Consider the following 25,060-nt stretch of genomic DNA (forward strand, 5'->3'; position numbering starts at 1 on the left):
GCTCCAGTGGGGTCTGGAGAGGCAGAGGGACGAAGAGGTCTGTATTTCCACAAGACCTCCTGCTCCGAGTGCATCCAGGGGAGTGGAGAACGCTGAGAAATTGTGCAGCCTGCCAATGCCACAGAGAATAAATCTGCCTGGCAGGGACAAAGCCGGCCACGGACTTGGGAAACGGAGGTGGGAGACTGACGGGAGCCTCACTGTCGTGTGTGGGTTTTGCTGTGCTGGATCAGATGCAAACCTAGAGAGCATTGGTGGGTGCTGACGGAGCATGGCCGAGACCCGCTGGCATGGAGCCCCTTGGTTGGCCACGAGGGCCCCAGAGAAATAGGAGCCGAGACCCTGAGGGTGAGCACCAGAGACTCTGAATGAGCTCTCGAGGTGGGGGGGACTCCTGGAGGCCAACCTTCCCAGGGGATGGTCCCCTGATTGTCAGGAGAACCTGGGGATGGTGCCTGTTCCATGCTCACTGGGCCCTCAGGATTGAGCAGACACAACCCTGGGAGTGAGAGCTCAGGCTGATGGGTCTGCAACCCCTGCAGACATCAGGACCTTTGCTGAGGGCTGTGCAAGGCAGTGGGAAGGAAGGAAGGGGGTCTCTGCTCCTGAGCAAACTCTGGGGAAGATCCTTCAGTGTCTGTGGGATGGACAGGAGACCCTTGGGTGGGTGTGGGGTGGACAGGAGACCCTTGAGTGTCTGCGGAGTTCTCCAGGGGCAGCAGTCTTGGGAAACCTAAGCACACGCTCCATGAACTAAGGCTTGGGGAAACAAAATGGTTTTGAGGACCAGTGAGGGATCGGTTTGGAATTTCGAAGGATTTTCTGTTCTGCTGATAAAAATTCACGTTTCCACTGTGGCCTCGCCGGTTCCAAAGGCAAACAGATTGCCCAATGGGCTGGGTGGGTGTGGACGCAGCAGAGGCCTGGGCCTGACCAGACCTGGACAAGGACCCCTTTGTGTGTCCACACTCGGTGTGGGCCGGCCTCCAAGCCCGCTCCTCACCCGGGGTCTGGCCGGGCAAAGCTGCCTGGCACTCAGGAGCTCCTGCTGACTCCCTGGGGGAAGCCAAGCCAAGGCCCCTTGCAGGAAGGTTGATCCACCTAATCGGAAGCTGCCGGGACCCCCACATGCCGCCCTCGCTGTGGTGGGGTCCCTGTGCCCAGAGCTGCTGGATCCTGGCGTGCAAGTAGCCTCCTGGGTCCTGTCTGAGAGCCTGTCCCTTATAAACTCAGGAAATTAGGCCCTTGAGCAGAGGCCAAGTCCATTCTCCTCTCACCCCTGCCCTGCCCAGCAGGGTCGCTGGGCCCACCCACAGGGCGCCTGCTGTGGCTGGGGGTGCTGCTCATGCACGTTCCCACCTCAAGTGGAGCTTAAATTCCCGGGGGGCGTGGTCAACGCATATTTGGGGTGAACAGATACGCAGGAACGTTTCAGAGAGGGGTGATGTGTGGAGGGACTGAAACGAAGGAGCGTGGCAGAGACGGGCTTGGCGAAGGGGGCATTGTTCCACTGACCTTCTGGGGTCTCTCCCACAGACTGAGTTAAGCATGACCTCTGTGTAGGCACCGCCTGGGGAGTTCCTAGGAGGCGGCGTTGGAGCTGAGACCTGAACGGCACGGTCGGCGGCAAGGGGAGGTCTGGAGTGGAACATTCCTGAAAGGGCCTGCGCTGGCCACGTGTGCAGGGGATGGAGGGCGGGACCTGGTGTGCAGGTCATCTGGTGCTCCAGCGTAGGAGGCCTGGGGCGGTCGGCTGCATTTTCCCTGGGCACCCAGCCATCACACCCTGGGGAGCAAGGACAGGAGGCCTCTCCCGTGCCTGAGAAGTGAGAGCCCGGATGGTGGGCCCAGGGCACAGGGCAGAGCCTCGTCTCTAGCAGGGCAGGGAGCTGCAGGAGCCATTCTTAGCATCTGGGCATAGAGTGGAGCCTCGTCTCCAGCAGGGCAGGGAGCTGCAGGAGTCGTTCTTAGCATCTGGGCACAGGGCGGAGCCTCATCTCTAGCAGGGCAGGAAGCTGCAGGAGCCATTCTTAGCATCTGGGCATAGAGTGGAGCCTCGTCTCCAGCAGGGCAGGGAGCTGCAGGAGCCATTCTTAGCATCTGGGCATAGAGTGGAGCCTCGTCTCCAGCAGGGCAGGGAGCTGCAGGAGTCGTTCTTGGCATCTGGGCACAGGGCAGAGCCTCATCTCTAGCAGGGCAGGAAGCTGCAGGAGCCATTCTTAGCATCTGGGCATAGAGTGGAGCCTCGTCTCCAGCAGGGCAGGGAGCTGCAGGAGCCATTCTTAGCATCTGGGCATAGAGTGGAGCCTCGTCTCCAGCAGGGCAGGGAGCTGCAGTAGCCGTTCTTAGCATCTGGGCACTCGGGAGGGAGGGGCCTGTGTGGAGCCAGAACTTTGCAAGCCAGGAGACAGGGCAGGGCCGGGGGCCACGCAGGGATGTCAGGAGGTCCAGGGCAGCTGCGCTGTTGTGTTTTGTTTCTTAGAAGCTTCTCAGTAGGTGTGATGGGTCAGCGGGGAGTGAGCACCCTGTGAGAGTCGGGGCAGGCCCGGTCCAGCCCCCGGCAGTGAGGACGGGGGGACTCCGGTGTCCAGAGCAGCCCAGAGCTGCAGTTGGGTACTGAGAGCAGCTGGGGTCACCGCCAGCCTCCACTGTGGTCCCAAGTCTTGCAGGCCCTCAGTAAGGGAGTGGATTGCCCTGGCACAGGCGCAGGAAGCAGATGCCTGGTGAGGAACAGCCTGAACCCCCCAGGCCCAGGGCTGGCACTAAAAGGGGAGTGTGCAGGTGTCCACGGAGGCCCTGTCCCTCCTGGGGCTCTGAGACCCTGGGGCCAGGATCCCAGCAAGAGGTGAAGGGAAGGGCCCTGTGGTGCCAACCAAAGGCTGGAGAGCAGAAGTGAGGGGCCCCGAGGTGCCAACCAAAGGCTGGAGAGCAGCCCAGCACAAGGGGAAGCAGCACCATGGCAGGCAGAGTGCCTGGAGTGCTGCTTGTGCTCATGTGTATGAGTAGGTGGGCATGCAGGTGTGTATGCGTGTGTATGAGTGTGTAAGGGTGTGTGTGCATGTGCTGTGTGGGTGCATGTGTCGGTGTGCACGTGTGGCATGTGTACATGTGTAACGTGTGTGTAAAGGTGTGCGTGTGTGGGTGCGTGTGCACACGTGTGCATGTGTGTGTAAGGGTGTGCATCTGTTGTCATGCAGGTGCTATGTGGGTGCATGTATGGGCATCTGTACGTGTGTGTGCCTGTGCGTGTGTATGTGAGGGCGTGTGTGTGTGCACACATGTGCACGTGTGTGTAGGCTTATGTGAATGTGGGGGAGTGTGCACATATGTATGAATGGAACCCGTGTGTGTTCTTATGAAGGGCAGTTGAGACCAGGGCTGGTCCCCAGTTCTCAGTGAGAGGGCCTGGGGCGAGCTCCCTTCTGTCCGAAGCCTGAAGTGTGGGTGTGTAAACCTGTCCCAGCCTCACAGGGATGGAGACTTGGGGACTTCAGTGTTGTCAGATTGTCCGCTGGGCTGCAGGCTCCACGGGGGGTGGGTGCTGAGTCTTAACTTAGCTCAACATTCTGTCCGCAGCAGTAGCCACATAGTAGGGGCTCAATATGTGGTTCTGAGCAAGTGAATGAACACAGCCTGCCGGGGTGGAAGCCAAGGGGCCCGTCTGTCTCGCCCTCCAGGGCTGTCCCGGTGGCTGTGGGCCCGGCAGAGGCAACCACTGCAAAGGATGCAGGAGGAGCAGAGGGGCAGGCGGGCGCGTGTTGGGGCAGATGCCGCGGGACGGACGTGTCCCTGCAAGTGACGTCTGCAGCCGGCTTGTCTGTGTGGGGGGCGTCCCGGCTGCTGCACTGAGCCCCGTGGGGACGGCACCCGGTGCCTGCAGAGCGGTCAGCCTGCAGCCCCAGTCGCAGGGAGGGGCCCTTACGTGGCGCCGCAGGTGGTCCTGGCATTGGCCTTGCCGGCCCCAGGCAGAGGACGTTCGCGTTGCTTCCAGTTTCACGGCTTATTTTTATAGTCAGAAGAAAAATGAACTTTTTTCACTTGAAGAACAATCCTGAAATGAGTTTTCGAGAGACTCTTCAGGGTCCCCCGCCCCAGGCATCTCAGAAGCATGGAAGGACGAGGAGGCTGAATGGGCGCTGCCCCCGAGGGGCACCTGGGACCCCTGAGCCTGCCCGGCCCTCCACCCCAGGACTGTCCTGCGTCTGCCCCGGGCTCTCGGCCCGCCAGCGTCGTCATGGGGGTCACACGGCGGCGGTCCCCTGAGCCTTCTCTCACTGCACAGAACGGCAACCTCACGGGGGCCGCACAGCAGCTGTTCCCTGAGCCTTCTCTCACTGCGCAGAACAACCTGGGTTTCACTGAGCTCCATGAGACCGGATGGGAGAAGAAGCAGGGGTGATCTTGGGGGCAGATGCCAGGGCTCACCTGACCTGTTAGGGTGTGTGGCCTGGAGTGCGATGGAGGCCTTTGGAGAAGGAGCTGCACCTCCCAAACCCGCTGGGTTCAGCCTGGGCCCACTGCAGGCCGCCCTCTTGGTGTCCACGTGCCCATGTCCCACCACAGGGGACGCATTCCCTTCCTCTGCCTCGTGACCGGCTGAGCTCTGTGAGTCCCCAGAGAAGGCCGGCTAGGAGGCGCCCTGGAGGGTCACGGTGCTGGAGGTGGAAGGTTTGAAAACAAAATCAACGTTAACAGCGTGTCTCCTGCATGGGCTGACTCAGAGGGGTGTGCCACAAGGCCTAGTCACCCTCACAAGAGTCCCAGCGCTTACCAGCCAAGGACGAGGGCCCAAGGCTCAGGGAGGAGGGAGTCGCTGTCCCGCAGCCACACGGCCGCCCGGCTGGGGCTCTCAGGTGGCTCCGTGTGCCCCCCGGTCGTGGCCCCGACACCAGGTGGTGTTAAGAGGCTCCACCCTCTCGCAGGTCTGTGGGGACGGGCACAGGCGGCCGCTCCACCCCACTGCCCACCACAGGCCCGAATCCGCCGGGGCCAGAGCCTCTGGCCGCTGAGGTCACTCTGGCTTGTCCAGACACCCCGGTGATTTACTGGTGGCCAAAGTTACATCAACTGAGGCTGGCCACAGAAGGTAGCCGTCTTCTCCTGCCCTCACCTGGCAGCTAGACATTTCTTTGCTTAATAAGTAAAAGGAAATTATTAACAATTATGTACCCGTTGCAGAGAATCTGATAGGGAAATGAATAAATGGTAAAAATAGCAAAACCCTCAGAGAGTGCAGTTCTGGGCCCTGCACCCACTTTACAGATGGGAAAGCTGAGGCCTGTCCCTCCAGCCGTCCAAGCCCACACTGGCACCCTCCCCTCGGCTGTTCCGATTAGACCTTCTCAACCTCCCCAGGCCGTCCGACCCTGGCCGACTGAGGGTGTGTGTTTCCGTGGGGGCTCCTGGAAAAGATTATGCCCTTTGTTGAAAATCAAAGAAAGTCATTTTCTTTTCCAAAAACATTCCCCTGAACGGCAATATCGAGGGTGTTTTTGTATTTTCTCCGGTTATGACGGTCACCGGGGTGCCGCTAGTGTGTGGGCTGTCGTTCTCATGAAAGGAAGGGAAGATTAAAAGGACAGGAAAGAAAATATGGCCTTCATTTTCCTCGTTCTGGGGACGAACTGGAAGCCGGGGGATTTCATTCAAAAGCAGTTTGATCAGGTCTGGTTGTTTTTGATGCCACAAAAGGAAACTGCAGATTTCAGATCTCCTTAAACAAGCAGAGAACGGGCTCAAACACAAGCCCCTAACTATGGATTTAGTTTATTTTTCTTACTGCTGGTTTTTTAAACATCTAGGGCTCCATGGAGGAAAAACAAGATTGTAACAGTAACCTTGGTGCTAAATATTTAATCCTGGTTTAGTAGTAGCAGCTTACCCTTTTATTACTTTGAAACGAAAGGAAGAATCACAAGGGTTTCAGTGAGAAAGACGTGTGCACCTGTGTTTTCAGGCTACCGGGGAGCCCGCGTTCATTTCCGCTCCAATCGTACTCCCCTGAGTCCTATCCATGAATACTGGATGAGCCGACGGAAGCGTGTTTAAAAATACAGTGGGTCTGAAACTTTCAAGCCATTCTTTTTCCGTTTGCTTTTGAAATAAAGTCTAAACCATCGCAATTGTTTTCAAGTGGAAATGACTTTAGACTTTCTTTACAGTTGCAAATCGTTGAATCATTTTAAAATGGATTTTCATTAAATTGACCGTAAGAGATTGAAGAGCCTCTTCTGAGATGATTTTCCAGCCAAAGAAATGATTTTCTCCTTCTTCTGTGTCTCACGTTGAAGAGCTGATGCAGAGGTTTCCTGCAGACCCGGGACGGGTACATGGGGCCTGTTAGGAGGGTCCTAGGGTTCACCTGAATGGTTCTGAAGCCCTCGCCGCGCCACACGGACCCGTCAGAGCTGGTGGGGGACGGCGGGCTCGGTCAGGTGCGCAGGCCTGTGCCTGCGTAACGAAACACCAGGGGGAAAAGCCATCCGCCTGGCATGGTTGTGAGGAGGCCTGTGGCCAGTCAGAGAAGTTCTGAGAAAATAAAAGATAGGTCAGTAGGTGACCCCTGCCCTGGGCAGGGTCTTGGCTCGGTGCCGCCCGCCCCCATGGGTTCCGAAGAAGGCGGGTTCATTGGAAAAGCTCGGAAATCTCTAGTCCTTAGATCGTAGGGTCTCTCCTCGGTGTGGCTGTCTCGGGCTGTGAGGACTCAGACCCCTCTGCTGGGTTGAGGAGACCCCCAAGACTGGCCACCCAGGGGGCTGGTGTCACGGCTCAGTGTGGGGTCAACAAGCCAGGTCCGTGTGCCCGTCCCCCCCCGTGAGAGGCTGACACTGCCATGGGGGCTGTGGAGGGTGGAAGGGGAGACGCCGGCTGCCTTCTTCACCCCCAGCTCTCCTCTGAGGGCAGCATTTCCACAGAGCCGGTGTGAGCCAGGGAGTGATGTGTCCCAACAAGAAGCTCAGGTTTGGACGACTGGTGCCTGGAGCTGAGGTCCTTAGCATCTCAGCACAGCTGCCAGCCTCCGTGGCACCTGTGGGTCCATCCCACGTCCTCCACCAAGAGTGACCTGACTGAACAGCCGCCACGACTCATAGGGCTCCCGCTGACGGCGTGAGTGGGGTCCCGGGCAGCCTCCTCAACGTGTTTGTAGTCCTGACCTAGAACAACTGCATGCTGGCTGGAGGGTCCCACGCTGGGAATTCCTCCTTCTGACACAGCACTGGGAGCCTCTTCCAAGACCGCCCACCGGGCATCTCGTTCATGGATGGGGATCACAGCCAGGGTGAGTAGCAACACCAGGACCCGTTGTCAGGCCACACTCTGCCCCACCCACGCACCGCACCCCCCCCCAACAAGATGCCTCCCCATCAGCCCCACAGGGGCCACTCTAGGACCAGAAGCAGGGAAATGTCCCACCCAGGAGGGGCCCTTCACATCCGGACGAGGTCTCGTCACAGCCTTCAGCACCTCCGGGTTTGTGTGAAATAGGTGATTGTCTGGGCTCCGACGTGTGGAAAGTGAGTTTTCTTCCATGTGCAATGAGGCAGCCCCCTTTGCTGTGAGGAATGCATTTTCTGGGAACTTTGCTGCAATGTGTTCTGGCTGGTGTATAAATAATTCCGCACATCGCCGCCCTCCGGTCCTTCCTGGGCCCTGTGCCATTCTCATTCCCAGTTCTTCTGACTCGCACACGGCCGCTGAAAAAGAGCTCCTGTGTTGAGCGGGACGGCCTTGGCTGCAGCTGGTCCAGGTCGTGGCCGAGCCCAGTGGGGCCCCTCCTGCCTGCAGCCCTGTGGCTGGAGAGCTCGCCGTCCTCACGCAAACAGTCCAGACCACAGCGGTGGCACATCGTGAGAACGACAGAGGGGGGATGAGCAAGGTGCCAGGAGTTTTAAATAAGACGGCCGCATTTTGCCAAACATCTACCCCGTGGGGCTGGAAGAAGTGACGCAGAAATGGGCAGGAAGTGTGGACCGTGCACTCGGGGACCGAAAGGTCGTGCCGGAGTCACTGCCAGGGAGAGCCCCGCACCTTCCAGAGCTCTGCCGGCTGAAAGCCTGGTATTAAACAGCTTAATATATCTCGCTAATGACAGGTGGTGGTTTTCTGTTGTGTGAGTGATGAGAAGATTACCCAAGATAGAAAGGCTAATTTTTGCCTCCGTGCCTTCATTTATGAGTCAGGGATCTAGTGTGTTTGGAGGAATAAGAAAGTGTCTGTCTTATCTAGTTTTTGGCCTCCCTGAGTTTGGCCCTGGAGAAGGGAGTCCAAGGAAACGGGACAGAAAAATGGGGTGGGGGGATGGGGAAGGACCAGCTCGCCGCTTCCGCGACTGTCTGGAAGGTGCCCCGAGTATCTCAGGCCCTGGCCGTGGAACCTGTAAACGTCACCTTCTTTGGAAAAGGGGTCTTTGGAGATGTGATTAAATAAGACTTCGAGATGAGCACTTTCCCTGGGCCCGAAATGCAATCCCCTGTCCTCATAAGAGGGAGATGGACGGAGATTAAACACAGAGGAGGATGCCAAGGGAAGCGGTTGCAGGGATGCGGTCACAAGCCCAGGAGCTCCTGGAGCCCCCAGAGCTGGGAGAGGCAGGAAGGATCCTCCCCGGAGTCTCCACCGGGAGCTCAGCCCCGCCCACACCTCAGCCTTGCATTCCTTGTCCCCAGGACCGGGGGGAGAACAGATCCCCGTGGCTTAAAGTGCCCCTGTCTGTGGTTATTTATTACAGTGGAGCCTCGTGGCTGGACCTGTGTCCCGGCATTCAGAACACCAGGAGCCCGTCACGAGGCTCCTGTGGGACCGTGGGTGGATGGAGGGTGGCCGGGCCATCTGGTCCGCATGCCTCACCCTGGCCGGTCACCTCAGACAGGTCCTTGGTGTCTCCCCGATTCAGTGTTCCCATCTGTAAAATGGGTGGAAAAACACCTGCCCCATAGAGCCTGGTATTAGATGAGTCGCGATACAGAAAGCTCTGAGGATAGAGCCTGGCACATGGAAAGTCCTGTGTGTTTACTGCTCTCAATAATATACTGAATAATACCTATCGGTTAATGAAGGGAAAAGTCCTGTGTGTTTACTGCCCTCAGTAATATACTGAATAATACCTATCGGTTAATGAAGGGAAAAGTCCTGTGTGTTTACTGCCCTCAGTAGTATACTGAATAATACCTACCAGTAAATGAAGGGAAAAATGCCACATCAACCTGGCTTCAGTGTGGACCCGCTGCTGGACCCCGGTGGGTCCTATAGTCCCAGCTACTCGGGAGGCTAAGGTGGGAGGTTCGCTTGAGCCCAGGAGGTTGAGGATGCAGCGAGCTATGAAAGAAAAGACAGCCTGGGAGATGATGCTGGAAGACACAGGCCAGGGTGGTCCAGGCCAGGGCAGCGAGTGCAGAGGCAGAAGCAGCAGCCCCAGCAGGACCCTCCCATCCAAGCATCAGGAAGGCTAGCGTGGCTGACCCCAACCGTCATGCAGACGAGAGACAGGAGTGAGTGCGCTGGGGGGTCTGTTCCGGGGCAGCCAGGACCCCTGGAGGGCAGAGCAGGAGCAGCAGTAGCATGTTCCAGGAGCCTGGGGTGGCCGGGGCAGGAGACGTCGACGGACACTTGGGTGGTGTTGAATGACACGCATCGGTGGGGCCCTGTGGGAGGAGTGTCCCGGCGTGGAGGGCTCCGTGGGAGGAGGGTCCCGGCGTGGAGGGCTCCGTGGGAGGAGGGTCCCGGCGGGGAGGGCTCCGTGGGAGGAGGGTCCCGGCGTGGAGGGCTCCGTGGGAGGAGGGTCCCGGCGTGGAGGGCTCCGTGGGAGGAGGGTCCCGGCGTGGAGGGCTCCGTGGGAGGAGGGTCCCGGCGTGGAGGGCTCCGTGGGAGGAGGGTCCCGGCGTGGAGGGCTCCGTGGGAGGAGGGTCCCGGCGTGGAGGGCTCCGTGGGAGGAGGGTCCCGGCGTGGAGGGCTCCGTGGGAGGAGGGTCCCGGCGTGGAGGGCTCCGTGGGAGGAGGGTCCCGGCGTGGAGGGCTCTGTGGGAGGAGGGTCCCGGCGTGGAGGGTTCTGTGGGAGGAGGGTTCCGGTGGGGAGGGCTCCGTGGGAGGAGGGTCCCGGGGTGGAGGACTCTGTGGGAGGAGGGTCCCGGCGTGGAGGACTCTGTGGAAGGAGGGTTCTGGTGGGGAGGGCTCCGTAGGAGGAGGGTCCCGGCGTGGAGGGCTCCGTGGGAGGAGAGTCCCAGCTGAGGTCATCCAGCAGCCGCACTGTGTGGCCTGGGCTGCGGATGGTGTTCTTGGTAAGCCCAAGTGTGGTCAGGAGGCTGCCTGCCTGTTTCCAGGAGGATGAGCAGGAGGCCTCAGGCACAGAGGAGCATCTGTGAGGGGTGCCTGCATCTGGCTGAGTGGGCACCTGGCAGTGTGTGCAGGCTTCCCGGCTCCTACGGCCTCTCAGGCACCGGGTCATTTTCTGCCTGTCTGGCAGGGTTTGGGAGGTGGCGGTTTTCCATAATGCATGAATGGTTGGTGTTTGACCCACCCCTCTTTGGGCCTCAGTTTCCCATCTGTGCCCAGGGGCCTGGGGCGGCCCTCTGTGCTGAGCAGGACACCCAAGGACTCCATCCTCCGGCCCCAGCAGCCGCACCTGCCCAGGGTTCCACCTGATGGTTTGCTGTTGGTCTCCGCCGCCGACCCGGCATCCGTTCCGTCGGCCTCATCGGGCTGTCCCTGCTTTGTGGAACACGCTGACCCAGGGAAGGTGTCTGGCTCCTTCATCAGACTGGACGCCCCTTTCCCTGCTCGGCCGCCGGCCCTGCTGGATAGCAGCGGGAGCAAGGAAGGACAGTGGCTCTTTGCTGACGCCCTGAGCTGCCTCCTCTGCAATGCTTCTTGGAAAAACCCCGGGGCACACCCCACTCTCCATCCACCTGGAGAGGGTGAGAGTCGGGGGCCCTGCACGAGGAGACCCTGCCTGCCCCGTCTGTTCTCCCATGTGTCCAGTGGAGGGAACGCAGCCCAGCCCCCCACCTTTCAGACCCCGTCCAGGGACATCCCGTGGCTCCACAGAGCCGTCTCCTCCCTGGACAGAGCAACCCTCACGCCTGCACGCGTGGCCCTGGATCGGGGCCACGGTGCTCCTGGGCCACTGCCTGCACTGGCCGTCTCCGTGACTGTAGAGTAGGGTGTCCCGAAGGTTTTGTGAATCAATTCACTCACACTGCTTAGCACAGCGCTTGGTGCAGAGTGAGAGCCACATCACTGTTGGCTTCTAGTCTCTCATAGGCGTTGGTAATAAGCTGCCAGTTTCCTCTATTTTTAACCAAAGCAAATGTTTTCTATTTTCCCACAAACTGAAGAGCGTTGAAATGTTTGTTAGCAGCAACAGTGGGAACCGTTCTGTGAGGAAGTGACACGTGGTCCTAACAGCGGTTGGTGGGGCCAGCTCCGGGAAGGCCTAGCGCCGTGGCTGACCAGCCCCTCGGCCGTGCTGGGATCGTGCGCGTTGCAGGATGGGGCACCCGGCGTGGTGTCCCTCCCACTGAAGCCGCAGTTGTTAAGGAGCCCTGGATGTGGGAGAAACAACGAATCCCCTTGGAGCCAGGACCTCTCCAGGGATGGGTCGTGGCGCCAGACCTCTGGGCCTGCAGCCCCAGCCTGCCTGAGACGGGCCCAGATCCGGGAGGAAACACGGACGTTTGGAACAGCAGGAGCCCATGTGTGGTTTTTGGAGGGCCCTGAAGAAAAGAGCACAGGCCTGAGTCAGACTCCTGGCTCCCGTCCAAGCCGTGCCATGTTCTAGCCGTGCGATTCTGCAGACGCCTCTGTCTCCTTCCAGACCTCGGTTTCCTTGTCTTTAAAATGGGGGCAGCCGTGAGAGCCATGGGGGATCCCGTGAGGACGTGTCGCCCGGCCCAGGGATGCACGTGTGGTGTTCGTCACCTGCCTCTGGCTCCTTTGTGAACAGCAGTGCCTTCTCTCGATCATTCTGTGTCATTTCCTAAGTGTCATGAGCCTTAGCATTGACGGCCTGACCGGATTTGGAGGAAACAGGTCGTAATTTCACAGCCTTTCCCAGCTGGGGCTAAGTCACCACGTCCATCTGCCCTGCCTTCGTGTGGCCGGGGATCCTGTATTCCCCTCCTTGGCTGCTGGAACAAATCACTGCAAACGCAGTGTTTTCAGACAACACAAGCGCCCTCTTCCCAGCCCAGAGTGCAGGGGTCTAAAAGGACGTGCAGGCTGAGCTCCCCCGGGAGGCTCAGGGAGGAGCCGTGTCCTGGCCCTTCCGGCTCCTGGAGGCGCCTGCGTTCGCGGCTGGGGTCCTTCCTCCACGCTGAGAGCCGGCTGTGCAGCGTCTTCTGAAGTCAGGTCTCCCTCGGCCCGTCTTGCAGGGACGCTGTAGTCTCCCCTTCCCCAGAGCCTCAATCCCATCTGCACCGTGCCTCCCGCCGCGCGAGGCAGCAGTCACAGGTCCTGGGGTTCAGATGCAGACGACTTTGGGGGACTGTTATTCTGCCAGCCACGAAAGGCCTGGGAGAGGTCAGCTCAGTTGTCATTCTCACTTTAGTATGAATAACCATAATTAGTACACCTCCTGTGTTTTTTTTCAGAGCTGAGGGAAATCCTTCTAAGGGAAGGGGTTTGGGTGTGGCCAGCTCTGGTGGGAGGGAGAGAAGGATGCACGGTGTGGGGGGCTGCAGGCAGCTCCTGGGAACTGGTCCTGAGCAGACCCCGGTGTGGGCATCACGGCTGCTCAGTGCCCCCCTGGGGGCTGCCTTCCTGCGCCTGCCTTTCCGGTGCCCTTTGAGGCCCAGGGAGGACGTCCCGGCAGGTGGAGGCGTGATGTCTGTGGGGCCTTCCTTCGTGAGGAGGAGTGCACGAGAGCCTTCCTGGGCTCGGCTGCCAGGATGTCACCCAGTTCTGCCGAGTCCCCCTCCTCATGCCCCCACTGGGACGCTGACCTCAGAGCTGCGGCCTGGGCCTCTTTCCTCAGCTGGGCTTTTACGAGGGCGACAAGCCCAGTCGGGGGTTTTGAAGTCAGCCTTTAAAACTTCATTGCTGCCCACGACGGAGGCTGGGTGTGGCCAGGTGCAGCTTGATCTGGCCTCACAGGCAGTGGTGGGGGGTCCCGGGCCCTGACCACTCCCTGTATTGGGGGTGGCGGGCCGAGGACAGGGCCGGCGTGGCAGGACTCGGACTCCCCTGAGCCCTGGTCTTCTGGGGCCTCAGGCTGTGGGTATCTCTCGTGTCTGACGTAGGAGGCTTTGCCAAGAAGGTGCTTGGGGAGGAGGAGCTGCTGCATGGGGTCTGCGGCCCCCCCGCACCATCGGGGCATCCCTGGGCCCGGTGTCTGCCCTCAGCATGTGGCTCCTTCATGCACAGTTCAGTAAGTGACTTAGGAAGAACAGAAAGGCGAGTGTTGAAAATCTGCCCTGTGCTTCCCGCTCTGAGGCTGTCCTTCTGGTAGAGTCACGTGGAAGATTTGGGACGGACAGCCCGGCCTGGGCCTTCCCTCTGTGGGCCAGCGAGCTCCCGTCCCTGCCGTTTCCCGAGGGCCCCCAGCGCTGCAAGTCTCATGGGGACCTCGGCACCCCCTTTCCGGGAGCTCCCAGACCAGCACCCCTCTCAGCCGCATTGCAACGCTGCAGCTAGGCAGACAGGGTGGGGCTAGGCAGGGAGTGGGCCAGAGTCATGCCAGGAGTGGGCCACGGGCCACTTGCTTCTCGGAAGTTCCCTGTGTGTTGAAAATGAGAGAAATGTCACATCACGTTAGCCCAGGCTGTGGCATTTTCAAACTGTTTACACTGAGCCCGGGCTGCGGCATTTTCAAACTGTTTACACTGAGCCCAGGCTGCGGCATTTTCAAACTGTTTACACTGAGGCCAGGCTATGGCATTTTCAAACTGTTTACACTGAGCATGCTGGTGTCTTCTGCCCCCACAGTCCAGGGTATCCGGCGCCTTCTCAAACACCGGACGCACGTGGACTGCCGATCTGTGGGCTCAACCCTGCAGCCCAGTGAAGCCCGTGACATGAGTGTGCGTTGCGGTAACCAGACCTACGTCCACGTGAGGGGCTGCGGGTGTGAGTCTCAGGACAAACGCACCTCCCCCAACCGCCGGGCAGGGGAAGTTCTAGCCCACCCTGCACGTAGTCAGCTTGTTTGTTTTAATAATTTCCCTCTTCGAATGTGATGTTTTGTTTATCGTCACATAAAAAGCAAAACCAGACCCCCTCCCTGAGCCCTGCCGAGGAGGTCCTGGGTAGCTGGCCCTTCCCTGAGTGGCAGCCCGTCTCCTCCCACTCAGGTAGGGCCAGCGGCATTGGAGTTGCTGGAGCAGCTGGTCAGCTCAGCTTGCTGCTGGGAGGGACACTGTCTGGACTAGGTTGCACGGAGTGTCAGTGGCGGACGGGGCTGCCCACCTGTCCCACTCGCTGGTAGTCTCCTGGCAGGCTGACTGTGCTGGTGAGGACTGTGACTTCTGGGCCTGGGCCCAGGGCTCCCAGCATGCTTTGGACTGACCATTCCTGTTCCAGGAAACATTCGGGCGACTGCCCTGTCTCCTTCAGCCACGGCACGCTCTGCTGCTCGGCCAACCCTGCTGGATCTGATAACATCTTTCCACATTTCAAACCCTGACTCCTGGAAAAGGAGACCATGCCTGTCACCTGCCCTCCTCACCTGGCACACCTTCTGTCTGTCAGGGCGCCCAGGAAGAAGGAGAGGCTGCCAGGTGACCACTTCGGCTGAGTTCGTCCCCTTCCGTGCAGAGGGTTCAGTACTTTTCCAAGGCCTTTTTCCTGGGGGCTGAATCAGCAGCATCCCCTCCTTATCCCTGTGCAGAAGGGAGGCTGAGCAGCTCCTGGCTGAGGTGAGAGGCTGAGCGCCTCCTGGCCAAGATGAGAGACTGAGCATCTCCTGGCCGAGGTGAGAGCCGGCCTGCTGGTCTCCACCGAGGACTCCCCTCTCCTCTCAACCTTGCAGATGGGGGGAGAAAAATCCCAGTCTTCCCAGGCTGCCCAGCACTGCTGGCTTCTGGCAACCCTTGAGGTGTCCCTTGCAGCCCCTGTGAGCCACCTGGCTCTGAGAAGCCTGCATGGCTAGGCCAGGGGACTGAAGCCACAGATGCCTCCTGCTGTCAGCAGTAGACCCGATCTTCTCAGGCGTTTACTGGCTGCAAAAATGTCCCCCCTTCCCCTCACCCTCACCTGCGGACCCCCTGGGATCATCTTGCTCCCACTTCTTACTCTGCAGAAAGGGAAACTGAGGCCTAGGGCCACCCAGTAAGCACTCTTTCTGCTCCCCTCATGGGTCAGGGGATGTCTCACCAGGGCACAGCAGAGCACTTGATGGTGGTGATGATGGTGATAAGGATGGCTGATGGCCGAGGTTTCATGTGGAGGTGAGGCGGGGTGCCCTGGAATCTGGGGTCCCGGTGGCTGTCGGGCTCATCTGAATGCGTGGCAGAGGGCAGAAGACTCCAGGAGCATTTCAGAGCCTCTTCCAGGAGTGGGACATGGACAGAAAGCGTGTCATCACCACGTCTCTGAACTTCCTGGACTGTTCTAGGAAAAGGGGCATCCAGAAGCCAGGGACAGCACGCAGGTGGCCTGTGAGGCAGATTGGCTTGGCCTGGATGTCAAAGCTATGAGGATCCCAGAGCAGGCTGCCTCGGGGCTGGGAATAGAGCTGCTACACAGCCAGGTCATTGGAAAGCCCCAAGTATGAAATGCAGGGATCAGGAACTGTGCTACAATGAGATTGGCCTCGAGGCAGGGCCTGGTCCCTTCTCAGTGCAGCACGTCTTGGAGCCACCTGGATTCCACGTGCATGAACTGCTCAGAGGAGTAGGCAGGGGAAGGAGAGAGGGACAACGGCCAAATCATTGGCAGATAGAAAAGCTCACATTTTAGCATCACACACGTTGTCACTGTACCTCAGGTGATAATAGCGCAGTATGCATTCACAGCCACAGTGGTGGAGATGATGGTGATGACGGTGATGATGGTGATGACGGTGCTGATGGTGATTGTGATGGTAATGATGGTGATGATGGAGATAATGGTGATGGTGATGATGATAACGATGGTAAAAATGATGACGATTACGATGGTGGTGATGATCATGGAAGAAGTGGGGGTGATAGTGGTGATGATGATGGAGGTAATGGCGATGGTGATGATGATGGTAGTAATGATGGTAATGATGGTGGAGGTGATACTGATGGTGACAGTGATGATAGCCATGGCAGAGGTGATGGTGATAGTGATGATGATGGTGGTGATGGTGATGATGGTGATGATGATGGAGGCGATGGTGATGATGATGATGATGGTAGTAATGATGGTAATGATGGTGGAGGTGATACTGATGGTGATAGTGATGATGATGGTGGAGGTGATGGTGATAGTGATGATGATGGTGGTGATGGTGATGATGGTGATGATGATGGAGGTGATGGCGATGGTGATGATGATGATGATGGTAGTAATGATGGTAATGATGGTGGAGGTGATACTGATGGTGATAGTGATGATGATGGTGGAGGTGACGGTGATAGTGATGATGATGGTGGTGATGGTGATGATGGTGATGATGATGGAGGTGATGGCGATGGTGATGATGATGGTAGTAATGACGGTAATGATGGTGGAGGTGATACTGATGGTGATAGTGATGATGATGGTGGAGGTGATGGTGATGATGTTGATAAGGATGGTAATGATGGTGGAGGTGACAGTGGTGGCAATGGTGATGATGATGATGATGATGATGGTGTTGGTGATGATGATGATAAAGATGATAATGATGGTGGAGGTGATGATCGTGATAGAGGTAATAGTGATAGTGATGATGTGGAGATGATGGTGATGATAAGGATGATAATGATGGTGGAGGGGATGATCATGGTAGAGGTAATAGTGATAGTGACGATGATGGTGGAGATGACGGTGATGATGATGATAAGGATGATAATGATGGTGGAGGTGACGGTGATGATGTTGATAAGGATGGTAATGATGGTGGAGGTGACAGTGGTGGCGATGGTGATGATGATGATGATGATGATGGTGTTGGTGATGATGATGATAAAGATGATAATGATGGTGGAGGTGACAGTGGTGGCGATGGTGATGATGATGATGATGATGATGATGGTGTTGGTGATGATGATGATAAAGATGATAATGATGGTGGAGGTGATGATCATGATAGAGGTAATAGTGATAATGATGATGATGTGGAGGTGATGGTGGTGATGGTGATGGTGGAGGTGATGGTGATGATGTTGATAAGGATAATGATGATGGAGGTGACAGTGGTGGTGATGATGATGATAGAGGTGATGGTGGAGGTGATGATGATGTGGAGGTGATGGTGATGGTGGTAGAGGTGACATTGATAGAAATGGAAGGAATGAGGTGGCAAGAGCTCAAGGCTGCAGATAGATCTAGACTTCTCTGGACAATTCTTCGACTGAGTCCTCATTCATTCATTTGTTTATGAAACACCTGTTCGGAAGCAAGCCCTTGGCCAGGCATGTGATCCAGAAAACTGAACACTCTTGCCCTGGGGCCCTCCCCCCTTGAGTCCAGCGAACAATGCCACCCATTGTGGCCCGGGCCAAGCACTCCTTAGGGAAGAGCCACATTCTGCCTCAGGCTCCAGGAAAGCCCCATAGAGGGGCTGAGACAGACCATGGCAGGGCTGGCAGGGGGCACGTGCGAAGGCAGCCGGCGGAGGGCTGCGGGCTTGAGTCTGGCTTCCTGAGCACGTCCTCCCTGAGCAGGGGGCGGGGGTGAGGTAGAGGAGGGGCAGGTGCTGGAGAGCTGACTCGTATTCTAGAGGGAACTGGTGAGGTTTCTGCACCGATTGGAAGAGCCCCAAGTGGGGCCAGGGCTTACGGGCTGGGGTCAGCTTCAGGGGTGAATTGTCCTGAAGGGATGGTTTGCTGGAAGCTGATTTCTTCCTTGCCTCTGGGGCTGCTCCCTCCCTGCTTCCTCCTGCTGGGGGCACCTGGGTCTGGCCCCTTCCCTGGGGCTTCCAGCCCAGCTGTGGCAGGAAGTGGCCCAAGTGCCTCGGGAGCGGAGCTGGGAGCAGAACACAGGGTCAGGTGGGAACCACCAGATGGGATGTGCTTTAATGACCGGATTTGTGCAGGTGACTCAAGTCAGCAAGTCATTCGTCTTCTGTGTGAGCTTTGAGTCTCTTTGCGGTGAGGAAATCAGACTTCGCCTTTTCAGGGCCACTAAATGCGCTTTCCCAGCCCCCTCTGCAAGGCTATGCCAAGGAAAGATGGATGGAGCCGGGTCTTAATCCCCTTCTCGCCAAGAGGCCTACGACAGCGCTGTTCTGTGGGGGTTGTGTGTGTGTGTGCACTCCTGTGAGTGTGCATATATGTGAATGCACACATGTGCATTTGTGAGTGTGCGAGTGTGTGAAGGTGTGTATGCACATGTATCTGTGCACATGTTAATGTGCATCCACTGCGAGTGCCCGTGTGTGAGTGTGCAGGTGTGTGTGTGTGCTCAGGTGTGTGTGTGTGTGCATGAGTGGGTGTGTGTGTGCATGAGTGTTTGTGTGTGCATGTGCACGCGTGTTAATGTGCATCTGTGTGTGTGCATACTGTAGTGGGTGGTCAGAACTAAACCACCCAGCTTCCAGGCCCAGCCCCATGCCGACGCTCAGTGGACATCGCCTGGGCCTGCCCCTCCCTGGGCCTCAGTTTCCCCAGAGGCCCCCTGAGCTCTGGCAGGCCTGGAGAGCTGTGTGTGGACGTCCCATTGTACTTCATCTGCTACGGAGATGTCCACATCACCACGCGGTGAGCTCCTGCAGTGTACCAGGCCCTGTGTGTGCCCGTCCCATAACAGCTCTGGGAGGCAGCTGCTCTTTTTCTCCCTCTGGGGTTTGGAACCCGGGCTGGCGAGGGTCAGTGGCAGCAGCAAGATGAACACCCAGACCTGGAGATGTGCTGTCTGTGGGCCTGGGGACGCGGATCTGACAGATGCCCTTCTGCAGGCCTTGTGCATACAGGGCAAGGGGCGTCTGCAGGACGGAATGATTCCAGAGGGTCTTCCTGGAGGCGGTGGCCAGGACAGTCCTGACTGAGGAAGCAGAAGGAGGAGGGTGAGAAGGGAGGGCAGGCGGGGCCGCGGGCTGGGGAGACAGCGCTGTTCAGTGCACTGGGAGCCGGTGAGCTGGGCGGGAAGGTGGACTCGGCCCCCTCCATCCTGGCCAGGGAGCGGGACGGACAGTTGGCAGACACCAGAGGCCTCAGAAGGCCCCATTCTCAGAGCTGCACTGCACGCCGCTAGCCAGGTGTGCCCATTAGATTTAAGATAAAATCAGATTTAAACTCAGTTTCTGGAGGCTCTGGTCACATTTCGAGTGTTTCACAGCCACGTGTGGCTAGTGGCTGCCGAGTTGGACAGCGCAGAAGGTCACATCCATCACGGAGGAAGCACCGATGGACAGGCTGGGCTGGGGGTGAGAAGGTGACCCCAGGTGCCCACACCAAGGGGCAGGCTCAGAGGGACATGGAGTGGCTGTGTGTCCATGGGACCTGGCTGGTGCGAGAACAGCTGCCCCCAAGACAGTACCTACAAGAAACCTGCGCCACCGGGAGACCTGTGCCACCCGGGAGACCTGTGCCATGGGGAGACCTGTGCCACCCGGGAGACCTGTGCCAACCGGGAGACCTGTGCCACCGGGAGACCTGTGCCACCCGGGAGACCTGTGCCACCGGGAGACCTGTGCCACCCGGGAGACCTGTGCCAACCGGGAGACCTGTGCCACCGGGAGACCTGTGCCACCCGGGAGACCTGTGCCACCGGGAGACCTGTGCAACCCGGGAGACCTGTGCCACGGGGAGACCTGTGCCACCGGGAGACCTGTGCCACCCAGGAGACCTGTGCCACCCGGGAGACCTGTGCCACCCGGGAGACCTGTGCAACCCGGGAGACCTGTGCCACGGGGAGACCTGTGCCACCGGGAGACCTGTGCCACCCGGGAGACCTGTGCCACCCGGGAGACCTGTGCCACCCAAGATACCGGTGCCACCTGGGAGACCTGGGCGCCGCCTCTGCAGTGGATGTTCCGGGAGCTCACAATTTCCTAACAGCTTTATCCGGCACCCAGTGGTGCAGGGCTTTGCCCCAGGGGCCCACAGTGAATTCTGACTGCCCAGAATTCAATGAGTGGCTGAGGATTTTGTAAAGAAAATAATAATAATAATTATTATTATTTGGAGACAAAGTCTCACTGTGTCATCCAGACTGGATTGAAGTGGTCACTGCAGCCTTGGCCTCCTGGCCTCAAGTGATCCTCCCATCTCAGCCTCCTGCGTAGCTGGGACCACAAGTGTGTGCCACCACGCCCAGCTAGTTTTTTTATTTTTCATAGAGCTGGGGTCTCACTATGTTGCCCAGGCTGGTCTTGAACCCCTGGGCTCATGCTAGGCCGTTCTGGAGAGTCACTGTGCAGACGTAACGCTCGAAGTTTACAGAAAACAAATCTTGCCTCCATCTGGAGTTCTCTTTTTCCAGCTAAAAGTTACTAAAATCTAGAAGAACTAGTGTTCTGTGGAATGAGTTTTGCTCAAAGCCAATCCTTCCAAGTTGAAAACGACGACGACTTCTTAACCTCAAAAATATCTAACACTCCAGAATTTACCACCCCTGGAACTGCGGGCTGACTGCAGCAGACCGTTGGTTTGACCTTTAGTGTTTTAGAAAAATGAAATCCATTTGCCAGTGCTTAAAAACTGGGAGATTCCACAAGGTCTAGACTCTTTCTCTTGAACCTCAGGATCCTGGCCAGTCTGGGCCTCGGCTCTGCAGGGCGACTTTGGCGGGCAGCATATTCAGTTTGCCGCCGCACCTGCCACTGCCCTGCCCTGCACCCCGACCCTCCTTTGCTGCTGGTTTCAAAAGCACACAGAGACAGCGACGGCCACAGACCCAGTGGGGTCATGAAGCAAATGTGACCTGCAGGCGCCAGCCCACCATCCACATTTTATTTTTAAGTAGCTCCTGGAATCCTCATCTGGCCTCGCGCCTACCCAGGGCCCTGTCAAGGCGAATGTTACGTGGGATCGTGGAAAGTGGTCTGTTCCCAGAGTTTCTAGCAGCCGAGACTAGTTCTTAAAAAGGCCGTGGGTGGTACACATCTTTAACCCCCAGCAAGAAACGTTCAGGGAACACGGAGAATTGTGGCCACAGCTTTCTGAGAACAGCGTGGGAGGACGGGAGCCACGGGCTGGTGTGTAATTGACGGCCCGTGACCCAGACGTGGTCCCCCCGAAGGGACGTGGACACACCACGCAGGACCTGTGCCCCTCCACGCTGTTCATGTGGCGATGATGTCGGCCCGTGGCGGGGCCACGATGCTCCCAGGAGTCGGGCAGACTTCCGCCGCGTATGTGGAAGGAAGGACCCGGCCGGGGAAGCCGAGGGCTGGGAAGGTGACCGGGGCGGCGTCTGGAGTCTGCATTGCCGGAGTGTTGGAGCCCAGACGGAACACAGTCTGCCCTGAGTAGGAGGTGTGGGCCGCAGGGGCGCGAGCTGGGGATTCCCGCCAGCTCTGTTTCCAGCGCCTGGAAAGGTCACCAGAGTTTGATTCTGGTAAATTCTTCCTGGGTTGGGGGCTGAGTTCCCTCCCTGGGCCTGGCCTGGGACGGGCTGTCCCTCCAGTGGAGGCAGGGGCCAGCCTTGGTGAGGAAGCACGCTTACACGCTTACACGCTTACACGCTTACACGCTTACACGCTTACATGCTTACGCTCAGACATGACCCGGACAATTCGTCCACATTTCCGCCATGACCACATCGGTCAAACACTTGCGTGGACCGGCACCGCACAGGGCCCTGCGGCTAGGCCCCCCTTCCCCTGGAGTGTTGGCCTGAGATACAGGAGCCCTGGGGTGGTTACAGAATGGCACTGACCTTTCATAAACAGCCCCACCTGTGGCCTCGTGTCCCTTGGCCAGGGTGGAGGGACAGGGCGGTGCCCGCTTTGCCGTTCTTGGGCTCTTACTGTGGGAGGCATCGACGGCAGAGCCAAGGGGTCCTGGACGCCATGGGGAGACTCAGAAACCAGAGGGTGGGTGGTGCCAGGGTTCACACAGCAAACCGGGGCTGAGCCAGGCCTGGGACACCGAGCCCAGCCTCTCCCCTGCGGTGTGACTGTGGGTCCTAGGGTGGACGTGCCAGGGCCCCCAGCCAGTGCAGGAGAAGCCTTTGAGCGGCTTACCTGAGAAGGACCCACGGGGAGCTGGGACCCCCAGTCTCCGTCGCACGGGCCTTTGCTGCTCTGTGGGCCCGTCTACAGCTGGGTGCCCAGGGTCCTGAAGGCTCAGGGTGGCCCTGAGGAGGCTGGAGCTTCACCGCACTTTTCATATGAGGAACCTGCTGCAGACGGCGTTTGCATCGCTGTAGGGGAGGCGCACGCAGTCTCGGGTCGCGGCAGTAGGTTGAAGAGCAGCCTGTGAATCTGAGTAAGACCCAAGTAAGAGTCCACCTGGGGCCGACTGGACCCAAATCTGTGGGTGGGCACGTGAGTGTTCTGAGGCATTTGGTGAGCAAGCGCGCCCTGAGACTGCCTCTGCTGACCTTGTTTCCTGATTAAAAACTGGTGTCGCGCTCCCTGGGTTCTGGGCCGGCCGCCGCCCTGCTCACCCTCGCGGACAGCCACGGGCCCGCCTGAGCACCCCCAGCCTGCGTCCTGCTGTGCTCTGGAGCCTCTGCCCTGGTTCTTCCAGGGGCCAGGCAGGGCTGGGCAGTGGTCAGACGCCCAGCTCCAGGCTTGGTCTCAGGTGTCCCGGCTCCCCCAGCCCCAGCCTCCCCCCAAGCGCAGAGCAGAGCCCCTGGCACTGGGACAGGAACGGGGAGTTCGTGGAACTCAGGTGGCTCCTTCAACCCGGGCTGTTCACATGGAGAGTGGACCTCCTGCCCCGGCCCGGGCCCTCTCTCTCCCCAAGGCCAGGACAGTGCTTGCGCGTCTAAGCGTGCTCGCTCTCCTGCATGAATGAATGAATGAACGAACAAGCGAATGGACAGGACCCAGGAGCCCTGGGCTCAACCGCCGACGCTGGGGCCCCTAAGGAAGTCACCCCCTCTCTGGCCTCCGTGTGCTCATCTGTAAGTGGGTGAGCGTGTGACCTCCAGGTCTCCCTCGTCACGGGAGAGCCCCGTGGATTTCAGGCCTGGGTGACAGCAGCAAGGGAGTTCCCACTGAGCAGCAGGTGGCCGAGCGGCAGCCAGGTCCCGTGGGGAGCCAGCACCCCCGAGAGCAGCTAACGGGGTCCCTGTTCCCCGCAGGGCATCTGCCTGCCCCTCGACTTAGGGACACCCAGACCCAGGCCTCGTGCTGCTGGGAGGGCCCCTGACTGCCCCGACGTCCACTGGGTCCTGGAGAAGCCCGGCTGGGAGGTGAGTGGACCTGGTGCTGGGCCGCCCAGGCGTTCTTTACCCACCCTGCTCCTCTGAGCTTTAGGGGGAGGCTCAGAGCATCCTGTCCCGGGCCCGGAGCACCCAGGCAGCATTAAACCCTGACGGTCGGCGTCCACCAGCCCCTCACGTTCCATGTAGAGAAGCGGGGACAGCGAGGGGGCAGCTGCCGACCAGCGTCCACTGCAGACGAGGTGGCTGGCGGCCGCTGGTGGCCCAGCCAGGGCTTTGTGTCCAGTGTCATGGGTGGAGCACGTGATGTTCCAGCAGCGTTTGCCTCCGCTCACTGGGCCAGGGGGTTTGCAGGGAGCAGAGGCTCATCTTTGCTGCGGCATCTGGGAAGGTTTGTGGAGTTTGCCTTTGAGCTGGGGCTTGAAAATGACTTGCATTCGAAGCTTCAACCAACAGATCTCAAAAGTGCCGGGCATGGGAACACGCTGTGTACACACAGAATGAACTCCACAGTCGGTGCAGGGCTGGAAACCACGCGTCCAACCGCCTGTCTGCGGGCCTTGTCAGAGCGTTTATGGCGCAAGTGTGCACGGCGAAGACCTAGGAGGGGGCTTGGGAGGAACTATTGGGAGGGGGCTTGGAAGGAACTACTGCCCAAACTCCAGACTTCTCTGACTGATGACTCCTTGAGTGCTGAGAAGTTGAGGCCTGGCCTTCAGTAAGACGCACGTGAGGAAATGCTGACAGCCATCTGGAGATGTGAAGGGAAGGTTGTTCCAGGAGGGTGGAACAGCGTGCCCAAAGACAGGAGCGTGGAGGGCCAGGAGACAAGTGTGGGAAGCAGCGGACAGCCGTGACCCCAGCTCGAGAGACGAGAAGCGGCTTAGCGGGAACTGAGGCCGACCGGCGGGTCCTGCGGGCCAGGGTGCCCTGCTGGGTGGGAAGGAGGGAGGCATTGGAAAATGGGTCAGGTCGCCTCTCCTAGGCTTCCGAAAGAGGACCCATGGGCAGCCCCAAGAAAGCTCCCAACCTCTCTCACGTCCCTGCCGGGGAAGGCTCCTCCAGGGAGCTGGTGGGCAGCTGAGGGCAGGTGTGAGGGACAGCTGGTCCACCCTGACCCTGGCCTCCAGGCCCACACCTGGAGAAGTCTGTCTTGTTCGCTGAGGGGGCTCCTCTGGCACCAGGGCCTGCCCTTCCCCATGTGTGTGCGCTCGTGGCCCACACTCTGCCTGAATCTCTGGGCTCCAGACACGAGCGGCTTCTCTGGAGAATCCGTTTGGCTGGTGGCGTGGACCTGGGGTGGGCTGTAAATATTTAATAAGCAGCTCCCCAGGTGGAAGAAGCCTGATTTGCAGAGTTTGCCCATTTCCGTGGTGTGAAAACTGCCCCCTGGGCTGATTTTGAGGTGCGGTGTTGCTGCTGGAGGGGACTTTCACCCTCAGCTGGAAGAGACGGAAACCCCTAAACAGGAAGGGACGAGACCCTAGTGCCTGTCGCTTCTGAGATGAATGTATTTAACTCTACGTTGATATCATTTAATTTTAATGATGATTGTGTTTCTTGACAGTTAGCAAAACCCTTGGAAAGGGAACAGTCAGCTCTGGAGAGCCGGACCCAGCACGTCCCGCCTGCCTCCGGCACCTGGAGGCTTTCTCAGTGACAAACCGTTTCTGTTTCTGTCTTGT

The 25,060-nt window shown here is 58.7% G+C and overlaps 2 protein-coding genes across 3 annotated transcripts in view; both read left to right on the plus strand.

Annotated features, from left to right (window-relative positions):
• The window catches only part of FAM20C (FAM20C golgi associated secretory pathway kinase), a 69,210-nt gene that overhangs the window by 31,294 nt on the left and 12,856 nt on the right, over window positions 1-25,060 (plus strand). The window lies entirely within an intron of this gene.
• LOC129040470 (uncharacterized) lies at window positions 13,389-25,060 on the plus strand. 2 transcript variants are annotated; one of them, XM_054495055.2, is made up of 2 exons: window positions 13,389-16,809; window positions 16,890-25,060. In XM_054495055.2, the coding sequence occupies exons 1-2, from the start codon at window positions 15,958-15,960 to the stop codon at window positions 17,223-17,225; spliced, it is 1,188 nt and encodes a 395-aa protein (XP_054351030.1). In that variant the 5' UTR covers window positions 13,389-15,957; the 3' UTR covers window positions 17,226-25,060. The 2 variants fall into 2 exon arrangements, with proteins under 2 accessions (XP_054351030.1, XP_063523226.1); XM_063667156.1 differs by having other exon boundaries at window positions 13,389-16,791; window positions 16,872-25,060.

The sequence above is a fragment of the Pongo pygmaeus genome, chromosome 6, assembly GCF_028885625.2.
Source record: "Pongo pygmaeus isolate AG05252 chromosome 6, NHGRI_mPonPyg2-v2.0_pri, whole genome shotgun sequence".
NCBI classification, from domain to species: domain Eukaryota; kingdom Metazoa; phylum Chordata; class Mammalia; order Primates; family Hominidae; genus Pongo; species Pongo pygmaeus.